The sequence below is a fragment of the Macaca mulatta genome, chromosome 16 (genome assembly GCF_049350105.2).
Source record: "Macaca mulatta isolate MMU2019108-1 chromosome 16, T2T-MMU8v2.0, whole genome shotgun sequence".
NCBI classification, from domain to species: Eukaryota; Metazoa; Chordata; class Mammalia; order Primates; family Cercopithecidae; genus Macaca; species Macaca mulatta.
This window is the reverse complement of record NC_133421.1, coordinates 20,493,219-20,510,410: the sequence shown is the minus strand read 5'-3', so window position 1 is coordinate 20,510,410 and position 17,192 is coordinate 20,493,219. Positions and strand designations below refer to the sequence as shown.

Genomic DNA, 17,192 nt, shown 5'->3' with positions numbered 1-17,192 from the left:
CAGAACTGGGTGCCCATAGGAAGTAGGATGAAGAACATGACCTTATTTGTAAACAGGATAGCTACAGATGTAATTAGTGAAGATGTAATTAGTGAAGATGAGGTCATACTGGAGCAGGATGGGCCCTAGAGTCAATAGAACTAGTGTCCTTAGAAGAGACAGAAGCACAGACACACCAGGGGAGACTGCCATGGGACCCTGGAGGTAGAGACTGGGGTGACACAGCAGCTAGCCAAGTAACACGGGCGTCTGCTTGCTTCCCACCCTCCCCGGGCACCTGCCATGCAGGCTCCTTCCTGCCTCGAGCCTTTGCCTGACTGCTGCTCCCTCACACTGTGTGTGCTGCTCATGGTCCTCAAATGGGAAGGAGAACCACATCCTCACCCCTAAGTAGCAGCTCTAAGGCAACCTTCTCACTGCAGGGGAGCCTGGCTTTGTTTCTCATCAGACTGGGAGTTCAACAGAGCAGGGGGGCCATTCATTTTATTTGCTATTGGTACCTGGAGCTGGCCTTGGCGCACAGAGAGCACTCAGTGGATGTGGAGGCCAAAGCAGCTCCATCTTAGAGGCTAATTCACCAGGCTGGCTTCTGATTAATCCCAGTTCCAGGAAGGCCTCCAAGACTGACAGTTTGCCAAGCGCGGTGACTCACGCCTATAATCCCAGCACTTTGGGAGGCCGAGGCGGATGGATCACCTGAGGTCAGGAGTTTGAGACCCGCCTGACCAACGTGGAGAAACCCCGTCTCTACTAAAAATACAAAATTAGCCAGGCATGGTGGTGAGCGCCTGTAATCCCAGCTACTTGGGAGGCTGAGGGAGGAGAATTGCTTGAACCCGGGAGGCAGAGGTTGCAGTGAGCCGAGACTGCACCATTGCACTCTAGCGTGGGCAACAACAGCAAAACTCTGTCTCAAAAAAAAAAAAAAAAAAAAGATTTACAGTGTTTATTGTTTTTATGTAAGAGCACATACTTACCTTAAATCCTGTCTTTAGGTCAAACTACCTTAATGTTATCGTACTTCAAATGTTCTATACATTCCTTCTGAACCACCCCTTCCCTATGGTATATAAGCCCTAGCTCTGGGGGGTAATGGCGTGGGATCTGACATGTTGTCTCACCACTGCCTGAGAAAGACGTGGCTTCTGCTCATAAGTCCCTGTTTGTTTGTTTGTTTGTTTCTTTCTTTCTTTCTTTTTTTTTTTTTTGAGATGGAGTCTCGCTTTGTCGCCCAGGCTGGAGTGCAGTGGCCGGATCTCAGCTCACTGCAAGCTCCGCCTCCCGGGTTTACGCCATTCTCCTGCCTCAGCCTCCCGAGTAGCTGGGACTACAGGCGCCTGCCACCTCGCCTGGCTAGTTTTTTTTGTAGTTTTTAGTAGAAACGGGGTTTCACCCGGTTAGCCAGGATGGTCTCGATCTCCTGACCTCGTGATCCGCCTGTCTCAGCCTCCCAAAGTGCTGGGATTAGAGGCTTGAGCCACCGCGCCCGGCCTGTTTCTTTCTAAGAAACTGAATTTGTCAGCCTCCTTCCTTGGCCCCTGGACACTGGGGGTAGATGTGCATAGACCTGCCCACCACAGAACCGTAGGGCAGCTGGGCGGCACCTAGACTGCAGCCCTGATGCCCTGTAGCTGCATGTTCTAGTCTGTTCAACTACTTCCAGCCGGCCATCTGCCCTAGCGGGCAGAAAGCAGGCGCTACATCAGCTTTGCTTCTGGCACAGAGTAGGTGCTCAAACATCCATCAGATAATGGTCAAGTTTAGTTTCTGGTGAAAACGAATAATGGCTATAACTTCTCCACTACCACTCTGCAACACTGGTACTGCTACCTCAGTTTACAGACAAGGAAGCTGAAATCCCGGGTGAAAAAAGGCAGAGCCCCAACAATGACCATGTTGAGGCCCCAATGCAGGGCTGGTGAAAGACGGGGGAGGGTAAAGCAGAGACAAAAGGCAGTCCATCCATTTGTCTGCATGAGCCAAATTCCATCCTCAGTCAGAAATAAAAAAGCAAGTTGTGCCATTATCTTTGGGCTATTAAACCCTCTCCTACAATAAGAGCACCAACTTGTTGGGTGGGAAAGGAAGGGTTTAGTCAAAACACTAAGCAGCTTTTTCTCACTGCCATTTACCTCAGGAGTCCCTGAGGTTCCTGCTGCTTCTGTCCACAGTGAAAGTAACAAAGCTACAGCCTGTCCTTCTCTAGGCGGAGTGCGGGGGCAGGGGTCTCATAATCGCTGGGGACCAGCAGTAAGGAGAAGAGGACCTGTAGCCTCACCCTGAGCCACCCTCAGCTCTCCAGGGATGAGCTAGAGTGGGAGGAGGGGTGCTGAAGCCCAGGCAGTGCCAGCTGAGGTGAGCGGGCACTTCAACAAAGATAATCATTTATCTCTTTTTTAATTCAATCATGAACTTCAAAGAAGTTAAATGCCTGCAACAGTTTCTTAGAGTAATACTTATAAACAGGAAACTCATTTTTAAAATGAGTATTCTGATAATTTTCATCTATTCAATTGGAAATAATCAATTATAAAAGTATAGCACCTGCTGTGGGCTCAGGGCCTACCAACTGGGCACCCTCCCCTACTGCTGGGGGTAAAGCATTTGTTTGGAAACAGTCTGTTTGGAAAACATTGTCATGCTTCAAGAAACAGAATGTTCATACACTTTTCCCACTAATCTCACCTCTGGGAATTCTATATTGAAGAAATAATCCAAAGAATCCTTAAAAACAGAAAAAAACAAGCTTTCTGTTCAAAGAAGTTTACCACAGCATTATTTACACTGGTGAAAATCTGAAGCAAGTCTGATCATAAGAATTACAGTGACAGAGTCACTTCTGGAGCATTTCCTGTGTGCAAGGTGGTATGTGAAGTGCATACATTATTAGCATATGTAATTTACACAAAAACCCAGGACAGAAGCACTATGGTTATGCCCATTTTACAAGTAAGCTGCCCAAGGTTTAACCTTTAAAACTAAGTGTTGCTAGGCTTGGTGGCAGGTGTCTGTAGTCCCAAACTACTCAAGAGGCTGAGATGGGAGGATCCCTTGTGCCCAGGAGTTCAAAGATACAGTGAGGTAGAATCACAACACTGCTCCAGCCAGCCTGGGTGACATAGCAAGACCCCAACTCTAAAAAAAAACATAAATAGGCAGGGCGCAGTGGCTCACACTTGTAATCCCAACACTTTGGGAGGCTGAGGTGGGCAGGATCACCTGAGGTCTTGAGTTCGAGACCAGCCTAGCCAAAATGGCGAAATCCCGTCTCTACTGAAAATATAAAAAATTAATTGGGCATGGTGGCGCACACCTATAATCCCAACTACTCGGGAGGCTGAGGCAGGAGAATCGCTTGAACCTGGGAAGTGGAGGTTACAGTAAGCAGAAATCACACCATTGCACTCCAGCCTGGACGACAGAGCAAGACTCCGTCTCAAAAAATAAATAAATACATACATACATACATAAATGAATTGATAAATAAAACTAAGTATCTAGCAACATGGAAAATGCATAGAGTTAGACTTTTTCAAAAAAATCAGACTGCATAATTGTCCTATTTCTCACGGAAATGAGAGGCACCCTCTGTGGCCGAGCACAACAAGGTCACTGCTACTGCCCTCCTAGTTTAGGCCCCCCCAGTGGCTTGCCCTCGGCCTCATGCTGTCTCACAAACTGAGATGACGACAAGTGAAGGGCTAGAGCAGCTCCATAGTTTACAACTACTCCACACTGCCTGCCTGAACACCACCTTCCCCCACATCCAGCGCCACATGGTGTCGGTATGTCTGCCTCTCTTAAAAGGGGCCTGCCAAAAACAAGATCTTAGCTACCAGCTGCAAGCCCCTGGAAGCTTAGGGCTGGCCCTCACACACAAGCGCAGAAAGTGAGCACATGAATACACTTTTTGGAAAATATGCTTTGAAAATGTCACATGGTTGTGAATGACATGTCCATAATACTGTTGTACTATCTGTATAATATAAAATGTTAGATCAGCTTTGTTTTCAGACCTATGATTCAGATCTGTCAGCACAACTGCCTTTTGGGGATGTGGGTCTTGCCCTGGCCTTCAGTTCCTCTCCAGATTAAGAACCTGCATGCTTTGCCCCCAGACAGATGGCTACAAGAAAACTGCACAACTTGGTGGATCCCAATTGCCAGTGGTCAGTCTATGCAGCCAGGGCCCTGTCACTAAAATCTGTGGGCTGTTCAGTGTGAACATGAGGAGTGACTGACAGTCCAACATCAGGGCAAGGATGACTTAGGGATCTTCACCCAGAGGAGTACTATGTGCAGCTGTTAAAGTGTTTATAGGGCTGTGCAGGAACCACAGAAAATGCTTCTGTTTCAATGTCACAAGACAGAAAGCAGGAATGCAAAGTTGCATTCACAGTGTGAAAAAGAAAATCCTTGGGAAAAAGTCCAGAAGGAACTACACCAACACGTGGCCAGGCATGATGGCTCAGTCCTGTAACCCCAGCACTTTGCTAGGCCACAGCAGGAGAATCACTTGAGGCCAGGAGTTCCAGATCAGCCTGGCCAACATAGGAAGATCTCGTCTCTACTAAAAATCAAACACTTGGCTGGGTGTGGTGTGTGCCTGTACTTCCAGCTACTAGGCGAGGCTGAGATGGAAGGATTGTTTGAACCTGGGAGTTCGAGGTTGTGTAGGCCATGATTGTGCCACAATGTTCCAGCCTGGGCAACAGCAAGACACTGTCTCCAAAAATAAAAATAAAAATAAATAGACCAACATGTGAACAACAGTTGTCTTTGTATGTTATAGTTAAGATTGCAGCATTTTTTTTTTTTTTTTTTTTTTTTGAGAAGGAGTCTGGCTCTGTGGCCTGGGCTGGAGTGCATTGGCCGGATCTCAGCTCACTGCAAGCTCCGCCTCCCGGGTTCACACCATTCTCCTGCCTCAGCCTCCCGAGTAACTGGGAACACAGACGCCCGCCACCCCGCCCGGCTAGTTTTTTGTATTTTTTAGTAGAGACGGGGTTTCACCGTGTTAGCCAGGATGGTCTCGATCTCCTGACCTCGTGATCCGCCCGTCTCGGCCTCCCAAAGTGCTGGGATTACAGGCTTGAGCCACCTCGCCCGGCCCATTTTTTTCTTCTTTTACTATTTCTATTTTTTGCATTTTCCCAACTATCATGAATGGACATACATTACTTTTGTACCAAAAATCTAGCAGGAGTCGGGCGCGGTGGCTCACATCTGTAATCCCTGCACTTTGGGAGGCAGAGGTGAGTAGATCACCTGAGGTCAGGAGTTCGAGACCAGCCTGGCCAACATGATGAAACCCCATCTCTACTAAAAATACAAAAATTAGCTGAGTGTGGTGGCGCGCACCTGTAGTCGCAGCTACTCAGGAGGCTGAGACAGGAGAATTGCTTGAACCCGGGAGGCAGAGGCTGTAGTGAGCCGAGATCACGCCACTGCACTCCAGCCTGGGTGATAGGGTGAGACCCTGTCTCAATTTAAAAAAAAAAAAAAAAAATAGCAGAATGAATGACTTCATGCCCTCACTGTACTTGGAGAAGTAGGTCGTGGAGTGGACTGGCGGGAGGGGCTCTGGTTATCCCACTGTAAGCTGGACTAAGCTTTCCATTAGAAGTCAGCAGGAGATTAATTTGATGTGTAATATCAATCTCCAAGGTGCTCCAAGTTGTAGTGTCACATGGCTGCCTGTAACTCAGTGAAAAGACACTGCTATGGGCCATGAGTTGAGGAGAGAGTGGAGGAAGAGCCCTTCAACTGATTAAAGCCTGACAGGGAACCAGCAGCTCCCAGCACACTGCTGTCAGTGCCACCTCGGCACCTGAGGCCCTCCCAGAGATTCTAATTTGAGAGGTATGGCAGAGGTGTGGCCTGGGATTTGGGACATTTTGGGAGATTTAAAAGCTTGAGAGCTAATGATTTAGGGAAAAAAGAAAAGGCAACTGTCAAAATGAGGAACTGCCTTGTATCAATAAACAAAAACTAACAACTATGAATCATACTGTTGACAAATTCAACCTCAAAGCATCGAGAAACCACACAAATATATAAGGCATTTCTATATTTCTGGAATTGACCTCAAATGTATTTTTTTTCTTTTTTTTTGAGAGGTAGTTTCGCTCTTGTTGCCCAGACTGGAGTCCAAAGGCACGATCTCTGCTCACTGCAACCTCCGCCTCCTAGGTTCAAGTGATTCTCCTGACTCAGTCTCCCAAATAGCTGGGACTACAGGTGTGTGCCACTACACCCGGCGTTTTTTTTGGGTTTTTTTTTTTTTTGGTTTTTTTGTAGTTTTAATAGAGACGGGGTTTCACTGTGTCGGGCAGGCTAGTCTGGAACTCCTGACCTCAGGTGGGGAGACAGGAGAAGAGAGGTTTATTTAGCACTCACGCATGAAGAATGTTCTGAGCACCTTTCCTGGTTCAGGTGTTGTGCTAGGGACACTAGGGATACAGCACGGGGCATGAACGGGGCTCCTGTTCTAACAGCTCGTTTTAGTGCAGGTAGACAAAACAAAGTAAGAGAATTTCAGGTAGTGAAAAGGACTCTGAAGACAGTAAAAAAGGATATGATACAGAGAGAGATTTAAATTATATGGCCTACTTTCCCATGTGAAGAGAAATCTATCTGTATGCCTTCCCTCCTGTTTCTAGTCATATAATTTTTTTAATGCCTCCTGGAAGTTGGCTATATGAAACTAGCAACTGCTGTACTGCACATCCATGAATAAAGACACCTTCGGCAGCTGTGACTATGCCAGCCAATCTGACTTAAAACACCTCCCTTTTCCCTCCTACACTTATTGACAGTTTACAAACAATAGTTTGTTTACCTATACTACAAAGGATCCTTTAAAAACAGGTCAATATTGTATTGACCCATTTTCTATGGTACACATCAATGTCAACCATTTAATCAATAATGGGTTTTTTGCTTTTCCTGAGAAAGGGTCTCACTTTGTCACCCAGGCTAGGATGCAGTGACACAATCTTGGTTCACTGCAGCCTCAACTTCCTGAGCTCAGGCGATTCCTCCCACCCCAGCCCCCCAAAGTAGGTGGGACTACAGGTCCCTCCCTCCCTCTGTCCCTCCCTCCCTCCCTCCCTTCGACAGAGTCTTGCTCTGTCGCCCAGGCTGGAGTGCAGTGGTGCAATTTCGGCTCACTGCAACCTCTGCCTCCCAGACTCAAGCAATTCTCCTGCCTCGGCCTCCTGGGTAGCTGGGATACAGGCGCTCACCACCACACCCAACTAATTTTTTGTATTTTTAGTAGAGACAGGGGTTTCACCATGTTGGCCAGGCTGGTCTCAAACTCCTAACCTCAAGTGATCCACCCGCCTCGGTCTCCCAAAGTGCTGGGATTGTAGGAGTGAGCCACCACACCCGGCCTTGATAGCACTGTTTCAATTCCAAGAACAATCCCATACTCTGACAATCAGAGGAGCTCTTTAAGATCTGGGACCCAATAAAATAATGGTTTAATTAGGTATTCCTGGCTGAGTGTGGTGGCTTGCGCCTGCATACCTGTAATCCCAACACTTTGAGAGGCCGAGGCCAGAGGATAGCTTGAGCCCAGGAGTTCTAGATCAGCCTGGGCAACATGGCAAAACCCCATCTCTACAAAATACAGAAAATTTAAAAAAAAAAAAAGGCTGGGCATAGTGGCATGTACCTGTAGTCTCAGCAACCCAGGAAGTTGAGGTGGGAGGATCACTTGAGCCCTGGGAGCCTGGGAGGCAGAGGCTGCAGTGAGCCACAATCACACCACCGCACTCCAGCCTGAGCAACAGAGCAAGACCCTTTTTTTTTTTGAGACAGAGTTTCGCTCTTGTCACCCAGGCTGGAGTACAGTGGCACGATCTCGGCTCACTGCAACCTCTGCCTCCCAGGTTCAAGCGAATCTCCCGCCTCAGCCTCCTGAGTAACTGGGATTACAGGTGCCTACCACCATGCCTGGCCAATTTTTTTGAATTTTTAGTAGAGATGGGTTTCACCATGTTGGCCAAGCTGGTCTCGAACTCCTGACCTCAAGAGATCCACCTGTCTCGACCTCCCAATGTGTCGAGATTGGGATTATAAGCATGAGCCACCATGCCTGCCCGACCCTATCTTAAAAAGAAAAAAATAATAATAATAAAGCACTATATAAGATGAACCATATAATCTTGAAATTGTAATAGGTATATACTGCATTTGTCTATTTTGCAGAAAAAATTTTAAAGCAATTTCAAAAACTGTCAAGTAGAGGAAAGAGAACCAGAGTTCTTCAAAATCCCAGTTCAAATTCTAGCTTCTTCACTTACAAATGAGAGGATTTAGGGGAGCAAGTTCATGTCAGTTTCCTTACTAACCTCATCTGCCCTGCCTACCTTCTTCACAAGTGTGAGAAGCAAATGGACTCCTTCTACGTGAAGGCAAAGGCCCGGGAGAGGTGATCCAGATGCCTTCTGGTTGTGCTGGGCAACTGCCTGACTTCAGCAGCTCAGCCATTCAACAGCCTTCATGAACCACATTCAAATCCCACTTAAAACCCAAGCCCTTGTGGCAAGAATGAGCATCTTTTATACCTGACACTTGGATAGATGTGTCAATAAATCTGCCACCTCTGAGGGTGTGTTCATGTTACTAATCAGCTTCTTCGTGACTCAATTTTCCACTTGAAGAGATTAACTCTCTCTAGAGTAAGCTAGCGCTGACAGCCCTGCTGTGCCTCTGCCCCCAGGACTGACCGCCAGCCAAAGATACAGGGCTCCCCTGACTTACAGAACACATTTATTCCACCAAAACAAGATGCCAAATGAATCTCATCTCCCACCAAATTCCTGGTCCATCCCCAAAACCCAATGGAAGGCCCCTGAGGGCTGGACACACTCCCCATAGGTAGCTATCCCTGGCCTTTCTGACACTAGGAAATACCTGGCTGGCGGCCACCAATCACCTTCTCAGACCCAGGCGTGCCCTGTTGCCCCCCTAGTTCCTGACAGCATCACTCAGCCCCGTACCTCGGAGCTTCATCACCTCCTACACTCTCAGGAGACCTCAGCTGGCCCAGGAGCCTTCCAAGGTCCACCTCAGAAGCACTTCTGACATGCTGGCTTGTTTGGCTTTTCTTTTTTTAACAATATATTTTCCCACATCTTTGAGTTTTCAGAAGTAGACCTGTGTAGGACTCCCTTTTCAGATGCCTACATCTTATCAAAACACTCTCCTTCATGTGTGTACATGTCTGGTGTAAGTGCACATGTGTCTGTGTGTGTGCATACTCCAGCTCTACTCCCAGAGTCGGGCAAGCAGGGCTGAGGCCATGACAACTCTGGTTCACCCCTGAGGTTCCCTTGCTATGAAGACAGCTTCCGTAGAGTCCTCTGAGGGCCCACTGTGCCTGGGGACTTCCTGGACATACTCATGAAACGCACAAGAAAGCTTGCAAATTCTACCAAGTCCCTACTGGGTTTAAGAATGAATGGCTGATAACCGTGGATAGCCCTGCCACTCTACTCCCTGAGAAATCCTATTTCCCCTTAGATTCTTACCAGGCCACTAGAGAGTGGAGGCACGGCCCGAAGGCCTGGAGGAGAGCAGCAGCAGCTGTTGGGGTGATGCCACAGGACAATGATCATGGCCACTGCTCCATGAAGTCCCGGGCAGGCTGCTTGACACTCTGGCCTTCCCAGCTGCACAGTACCAAACCAAATTTGGATTCATCTCTAGCCACTGTCTGCAATCCTGGCTTTTCTTTCTCACCTCTATTTTCCTTTTGCCCCAATTTCTTCTGGTATCTATTTAATCCTGTGGCAATGCATGTGTTTTACAAGCCAACTCAAATCCTTTCTAGAGTGAAGCAGGGCAAATACATTAAATGGTCATAATCTCTAGTAATCACTTGGCAAACCCTTGCTGGGTGGGGTGTGAGAGGAGCAGCCTCAGCACAAGGGGCTCTCAGACCAGAGGACCAGAGGACCAGTGACCCAAAGGAATTCCTGCCATTTCTCTGGGAGCAAACCTGAAGCATACCACAGCCAGGGCCAACGGCGTCAGCAAGACAGGAGGGGCCATGACGAGAGACAAGAAGACCCAGCTGCAGGCAGCAGCCCCCACCTGGTATAAAGCCCACCACTGCTTACTCTGGTTTCAGGACCCAAGTTGGTTCTGATTCACTTTAGTGAATCAGAAGGCAATGAAGATTTCTATTCTGTCTGCCTTCCTTTTTCTTTTTTTTTTTTTAAGAACAGGAATGCTGGGCAGTTAAACTCCCACCAAGAACTTCAAGGTACCAGGCAACTCGGGACTTGCTCAGGGAGCATCAAGACAGCTGTAGCTTTGGCTCCACAGATTGTACTTCACGGAGCTCAGCAAGGGGGCTGAGAACACCAAGGTGGGCAATCCTTCCTTCCTTTACCAGCCCTCAACAAAGGCCAGCCAGGGCAAAAGATCTGGCCCCTGGCCTTAGAGTGTCCTCGGTGAGAGGACAGCAGCAATCTTTCTTTCCAGACCTCCACCTTGACTCAGGAATGCTTTTCCCATCCCCATCTGCCTTCCTTTGATGTAGGGGTTCCCTCTACCCCAAGAACTTCTGTAATTTCTCCAAAGCCTTTTGACACCGTGGCCAGTCCTGCAGAACAGAACAGGAAATGATTCAAAGAGTCCTGGGGGTGGGTAACAAGTGGGCTGCTCACCTCCACCAAGTTGCAGTTCAGGCCAGCAGCCATCTCTGTGTGATCTTAGGCAAATCTCTCAACTCCCTGGGCCTGAGGGTCCTCATTTGGGCTGCGCAGCTTCTACCCACACACAACAGTCCTGAGCCCTGACTACAGGCAAGGATCATGTGAGGGTAGCCAACACGGGTAAGCCTTAAGAGGCCCAGCCTCGGGAGGGCAGCTGGTGTGTCAGAAATTACAAGACCACGAAGTAAACATGAGCGCCAGAGGCTAGGTGTGGTGGCTCACGCCTGTAATCCCAGAACTTTGGGAGGCTGAGCTAGTCAGATCACTTGAGGTCAGGGGTTTGAGACCTGGCCAACATGATGAAACCCCATCTCTACTAAAAACACAAAAATTAGCCAGACATGGTGGCATGTGCCTGTAATCCCAGCTACCCAGGTGGCTAAGGAAGGAGAATCGCTTGAAGCCAGCTAGGCAGAGGTTGCAGTGAGCCCAGATCACACCACCGCACTCACTCCAGCCTGGCCAACAGAGTGAGACTCCATCTCAAAAAAAAAAAAAAAAATCATGAGCACCAGGTGAGGCCGAACAGCGGACGGTCATAAGCACTGTCCATGCCCTGACAACTCCCAAAGCATGTCTGCAGCCCAGAATTCTCTCCCCAACTCCAGACTTCTCAGATCTTCTTGACACCTCCACTTGTGTGTCTAGGAGACACTTCTTTGTGTCCTGAACTCAACCCCTCTGCTAACCTGCTGCACCTACAGCCGCCCTCACTTCAGATGATGGCAGCTCCGCCTCCAGCTGCTCCACTCACAGACCTCAGAGTCATCCTCAGCTCCCCTCTCACTCTGCCCAGTCCTCTAGCAAGGCCTGTCGGGTCATCTTTTAAACATACCCAGAAACCGGCCAGGTGCGGTGGCTCACAAGGTCAGGAGATCGAGACCATCCTGACTAACACAGTGAAACTCCGTCTCTATTTAAAAAAAATACAAAAACATTAGCTGGGCGTGGCAGCGGGCACCTGTAGTCCCAGCTACTCAGGAGGCTGAGGCAGGAGAATGGCGTGAACCCAGGAGGCAGAGCTTGCAGTGAGCCGAGATCGTGCCACTGCACTTCAGCATGGGCGACAGAGCGAGACTCTATCTCAAAAAAAAAGAACCAGCCAGGTGCAGTGGCTCACACCTGTAATCCCAGCACTTTGGGAGGCTAAGGCAGGCAGATCATGAGGTCAGGAGATCGAGACCATCCTGGTTAACACGGTGAAACCCCGTCTCTACTAAAAATACAAAAAATTAGCCAGGCGTGGTGGCGGGCGCCTGTAGTCCCAGCTACTCATGAGGCTGAGGCAGGAGAATAGCGTGAACCCGGGAGGTGGAGCTGGCAGTGAACCGAGATCATGCCACTGCACTCCAGCCTGGGCGACAATGCGAGACTCCGTCTCAAAAAACAAAAAAAAACAACCAAAAAAAACCCATACCCAGAACCTAGCCACTGCCCAGACCTCTACAGCCCTGCTGGGTCCAGACCCCTACTATCTTCCACCTGGATGGGGACAGTGGCCTCCTGACCCAGCTCCCTGCTCCCACCCTGCCCACACACAGCCCAAGGGATCCTCCCAACCCTCGTGTTCCCCTACCTCGCTGTGGGTGAGTGTCAAGAAAATTTCTGACATAAACCCAGAAGGCCCAGCACCGGGCCACTGAGTGCATGGTCTGCAAGGTAAGCACAGTGAAAGTGTTTCAAAAGCTCCTGGCAATGACATCGGCACAACATCTAAACATGGACACAAAAGTACCCGTCTGGATGGACTAGGAATTCAAAGCATGCTCTCAGCCAGATAGAGTTGAGAGGCCCTGCCCCACACCTCCTCCAGGCCCACCTCTGCCACGCTCCACCCCCATGCACCAGCCATGCTCAGTCACTCATCGCCACCTCACTGGCTGCCTTTTCTCAAACACCTTGAGTACACTCCCACTTCAGGGCCTTTGCACAGCTGCCCTTCTGCCTGGAAGGCTCTTTCCAACCTCCACACGGCTCACCTCCATGCTCATTCAATGCTTGATCCATTCATACTACAAGCCACCCTCCCTTACCTCTCCAAAGACACTCAGCAGGACTTTTTGTCTTGCTGTTTTCCAGAGCACTCGTTACATAACATGCTGAATAATTTAAATTGTGTTTTTCTTTCCCATTACCATGTAAGCTCCATGAGGGTAGAGGGCTCTGTTCTGTGCTCAGTGCCTGGTGCCCCATGGGAACTCAATAAATACAGAGCAAAGGGCAGGTAGGGCAGGCTTCAAAAGGAAAGCCCAGAGCTGCACCTGCAGGCGGATGTCAGCAGGCCTGGGAAGGTCTGGAATGCTTCTGTGGGAACAGGAGGACCCCCAGACTGAGGGCAGGGGACACAGCTGGTGGAAGCAACTGAGGTCTGCAACGTCAAAGGTTCTGGGATGGCAGGGCCTGACATCTAAAGGGGCTTTCTGAGACTCAGGACCAGGGCATCCTTTATAAAGACGGACGGTGGGTGAGACTGGGAGAGGCTGACAGCAGGAAATTGGTCAGAAGGCAAGCACTGAATTGAGGCCATGGAACACGATGGACAATTCGAGAGACTTCCAAGGTCAGATCTACAGATCTATGTGGGAGGTGAGAGAGAGGGAGGGGCACAGGGAGAATGAGATGAAATATGGCACATGAAAGAAAGCTCTCCTCAAACATCCTCAGATTATTGCCAGTCACACAAGAGGCCTTCCTGGCTGTGGCTGCTCTCACGTGAAGAGGGCTTCCGAGCAGTCTGCCTCCTCTGCCTCTGTGGGGTCTGCGGTCTCAAATGTACCCCTCACAAACACCTCTCCTGAATCACAGCCTGCATCTCACCTGACAGTTTTCTGAATGGCTGGCATCATTCTGACTTTTCCACTGCCGATTTCCAAGAAGGTGTGCTCAAAACAAATCCACTGGTGTGCATAGATTAAGCACTTACCTTATACTCAACGCTTTGTGAAGCATCAAGAAAGAACAGAGAAGAAACATGGCCAAGGTCTTTGCCCCCCACTCCGACAGCCCCCTACCCTCTGACGGGGAGGGAGTGAGATGTGAAGAGGATGCCACACCCAACAGTTAAAGGAAGAAAATGCAACCCATATAACACTTGCTTGCTCAAAACTCATCTGGGGCATGAGAAATCTTCGAAGAAAAAAATACTCATTTTTATCTTCAACTCCTATCAGGGCTCAAGGACAAGAGAAATCCACATGGGGTGGATACCTTAAGCAACTTGTCAGGTTGGAGGAACAGGGGGCAGGTGGTAGGAGCGATATCCAAGCAGAGAGAACTGAATGGCACAGGCAAAGGTGCAGAGGCAGGGCCAGAGACAGCTGTAGCAGGGGGCAACGGCTAGCCTGCAGGCCTGCCAGGCCGTATTTAACACGCCAGGAAAGCCAGTTTACCAGCAGGAGAGCTAGAGGGCCAGGGGAACACAGAATTAGCCACCAAGGCTCAAAACAGACCTTGTCAGTTACCAAATGGGTAGAACACAGGAAAAACAAAAAGGGAACTCCATGGAGGGTTCTGCGGGACCTGCTGAGAACAGCAGCCCCTGACTGTCCGGGTGGGGTGAAATGGGCATGTAACTCCAATGCCTCTGGGTGACCCTTTAACGCATGGTTTTATCATTTACATTCTTTACAGTGCAGAGCTGGCCTTCCTTACATTTTCTAATGTCAGTTTAGAAGAAGCCAAAATCCTGTATAAACTGTTAGGGGAAAACAGGGGCATGAAGGGAAATATCCTAGAGTTAAATATAGTTATCACACAAATACCCAAGTCAAACAAGCTGTAATATTAATGAGGCATGAATGAACAGTAACTGTTTCCAGGGCTGAATAAAGGCTGGCCACCTTATCAGGGAAGTCGCACAAAAGCTCTCTGTCGTGCCCCTTCTTGTAAGAAGAGTAGAAGAGAACAGACACCTTTCTTCTCTGTAGCAGAGACCCCACTTGGGACCAAAGGTAGATTAGACTGAGAGCATTTTCTTGTAGGCAACAGTGAAAATCTGTTTTCAGTTTAACCTGCTACAGTTGTAGGGCTCTGATCAGGATGCATTATTAATTAGTAGAAAGAGAAGCCCCATTTTTAGTTACCCATTGAATTAGGTATCTTCAAACACCATGACCTAGAATTGACAGTACAGCTAACTCTCTGTTTTCCATGGTAACGGGGATTTCAGGAAGAAAAGCAGTTAATTGGGAAGCAAAAAAAAATCCCATTTTATTCAGGGCAAGGCATACATTACTGCATTAAGGATGATGGCTTCCAATGACCATCCAGTGAGGATCTTACATTGGTCTGGCGTTGTGAGGTTTAAATCACACATTTCCGGTCCAACAAGCCAAGGTGTCTGACCCACCACCATGGGTGGGCCAGACAGGTAGCAGAACCCCCTCCAGTTTGTCAGGGAATGGGAGCATGGGGAGAGCATGGGCCATCACCCCATGCCTTACCCAAAGAACAGCTCCCCGCTAAACCTTTGACAGAACTTCCAGCAAGTGACATGTGATCCTGGGAAGGGAGCACAACCAGGCCACAAGCTCCCAGGAGAGGGGAAGAAAGGGCTCCTGGGCCTGCTGGAGGCCAAATTGCCAGGCCCAGAGGAGACAGGGAGAGAGTTGGCTGTACTGGCATGGCAAGCACACCCCCAGCAAGCTGCCCAGCATTTCTAGTAAGGAAAAAAGCAAACCGCCGTCCCACCTCGGGCTGCGCGGTCACAAGTGAGGCAGGGCTGGGACCAGTCACCATTTGGGCGGGAGGCTAGCCCCAGGTGCGGCAGGAAGGGGTGGCGCTGGCTCAGTGGCTGCAGCTCCTCACTCTGACCCAGCGGGGCCCCTGTGCGGTGCTGGGGGCACAGCGAGGCCTCAGGCGCTGTGGGGCAGGGACACACACACACACACACAGAGAGAGACACGCCATTAGAGGGTGCGCAGCAGCCCCTGCAGGAGGTGCAGGCCAAGGTTGCTCGGGGTCAACCCCGCAGCCCACTGCGGTGGAAGCTGTGAAAAGCCCGCTGACCACATTCTGACCCTGAACATGCAGCTCAAGCGTAAGGTCTGAGGGAACCAAAAACGTCAGAGCTGGAACTGTGGCAGTATCATTTAGCCCAGCAGGACCTATGGCTACAGGCCCTGGACTCAGTATGAGGAGGAGGGGTGGATCAAACCAGGTTCCTACACCCCCACTGTCCCACCCCTGCATCTGCAATGTTCCACAAATTGTTCATGGAACATGAAGCTGTTTCAGCTCCTTGCTTAGCATCCTCTGGATTCTTGAGAATAATGACTGTGAAAAACACATAAAAAGAATGGCAGCTCCCCTTGGCCTGCATCAAAGCCACAGTCACAGCCATAGGAACAGAGGAAGTCAAGACAGTTTGGGACCAATTCAAGCCACAGGGAGCCTCTCTGGGGGTTTGTGAGAGGGTCCTTGAGAGAAATAAAACAATTTCACTTCTTAAAAGACAATCTTCATTTTTTTGGTGCAACTTAACCCTACGTTGAGGCTTCTGGAGATTAAGGTTAAATTGTTTTCAAGAGGTTTAACCAAGGTCACAACTTTTGCTTAAGCAAAGCAGTTCAAACTAAGAAGGAAAAATGACAACTACATATGGGACACGAATATGTTAACCTGCTCCGAGCTCGGTAATAATTCAGAATTCCTAGAAGCAGGAAATCTGACTTTAATATGCAAATCTCTCATTTAACACATTTCTCAAAATGCTAGTGGTGGCAGTACAATGTCAAATCGAAACCTGCAAAAGCAGGAAATGTTAGTAAATGGTCTGGTAACAGAACACTGACTAAGCAAGGGTTGACTGAGGTCTGTCAAACTACAAACAACTTCCTCTAAAAAAAAGTTTTCTGCTATGCTGACATAGCGTTACTAGGGATCTGCACTTTTGTTTCAGCAGCCAGAAGATATAATTTCTACAACCCCCACCTCCATCCTCACCCTGTCCCCCAAAGGCCACTAGGGCCACCTGTCTCTTTGAGTGTGGGGTCCACACTGTGGCTGGCACAGCACTGTGAAAATGGAGAAACACTTGCTGGGGGACCACTTCCAATGAACCACCAGGACGCCAATGTGGCTCACAGAGACCAGCTTCCATCAGGCCCTGAACTCCACTCTGTTCCCTGAAACCTCTTCTGACCATAGGACAAAGACCCGTATTAATCCAACATGCAAAACTAGAACTAGACCAGCCCCACTCAATGCAGACCCAGCCATGCAACCAAATCACCAGGAACTCTCATTTGCATGTTTGGAAGGGAGGACTTGTTCACACTAGCAACCTGTACAAGTTTTTTGCTGAAGTAGAATAATACTGAGCCATTCAAGAAACCTGTAGCTCAGTCGGTAGAAAAACATTTAATATGAGATTAAAGAAACAAGATTATCAAGAAAGAGCATTTGTTTCCTCCTGGCTACCAGAGTCAACTCCCCATTGTATGTGCAGCAGGACAACCC

At 49.0% G+C, this 17,192-nt stretch overlaps 1 protein-coding gene across 11 annotated transcripts in view; it reads right to left on the bottom strand.

Annotated features, from left to right (window-relative positions):
• EPN2 (epsin 2) overlaps positions 1-17,192 on the bottom strand; it is a 103,587-nt gene that overhangs the window by 36,912 nt on the left and 49,483 nt on the right. For 5 of the 11 annotated variants that reach the window (XM_001098498.5, XM_015118779.3, XM_077970515.1 and 2 more), the window contains exon 4: positions 15,423-15,593. The exons of the other annotated variants lie outside the window; for them this stretch is intronic. In XM_001098498.5, the coding sequence (XP_001098498.1) occupies positions 15,423-15,593 (171 nt within the window). The remainder of the gene's footprint in view (positions 1-15,422; positions 15,594-17,192) is intronic. 11 annotated transcript variants of the gene reach the window in all.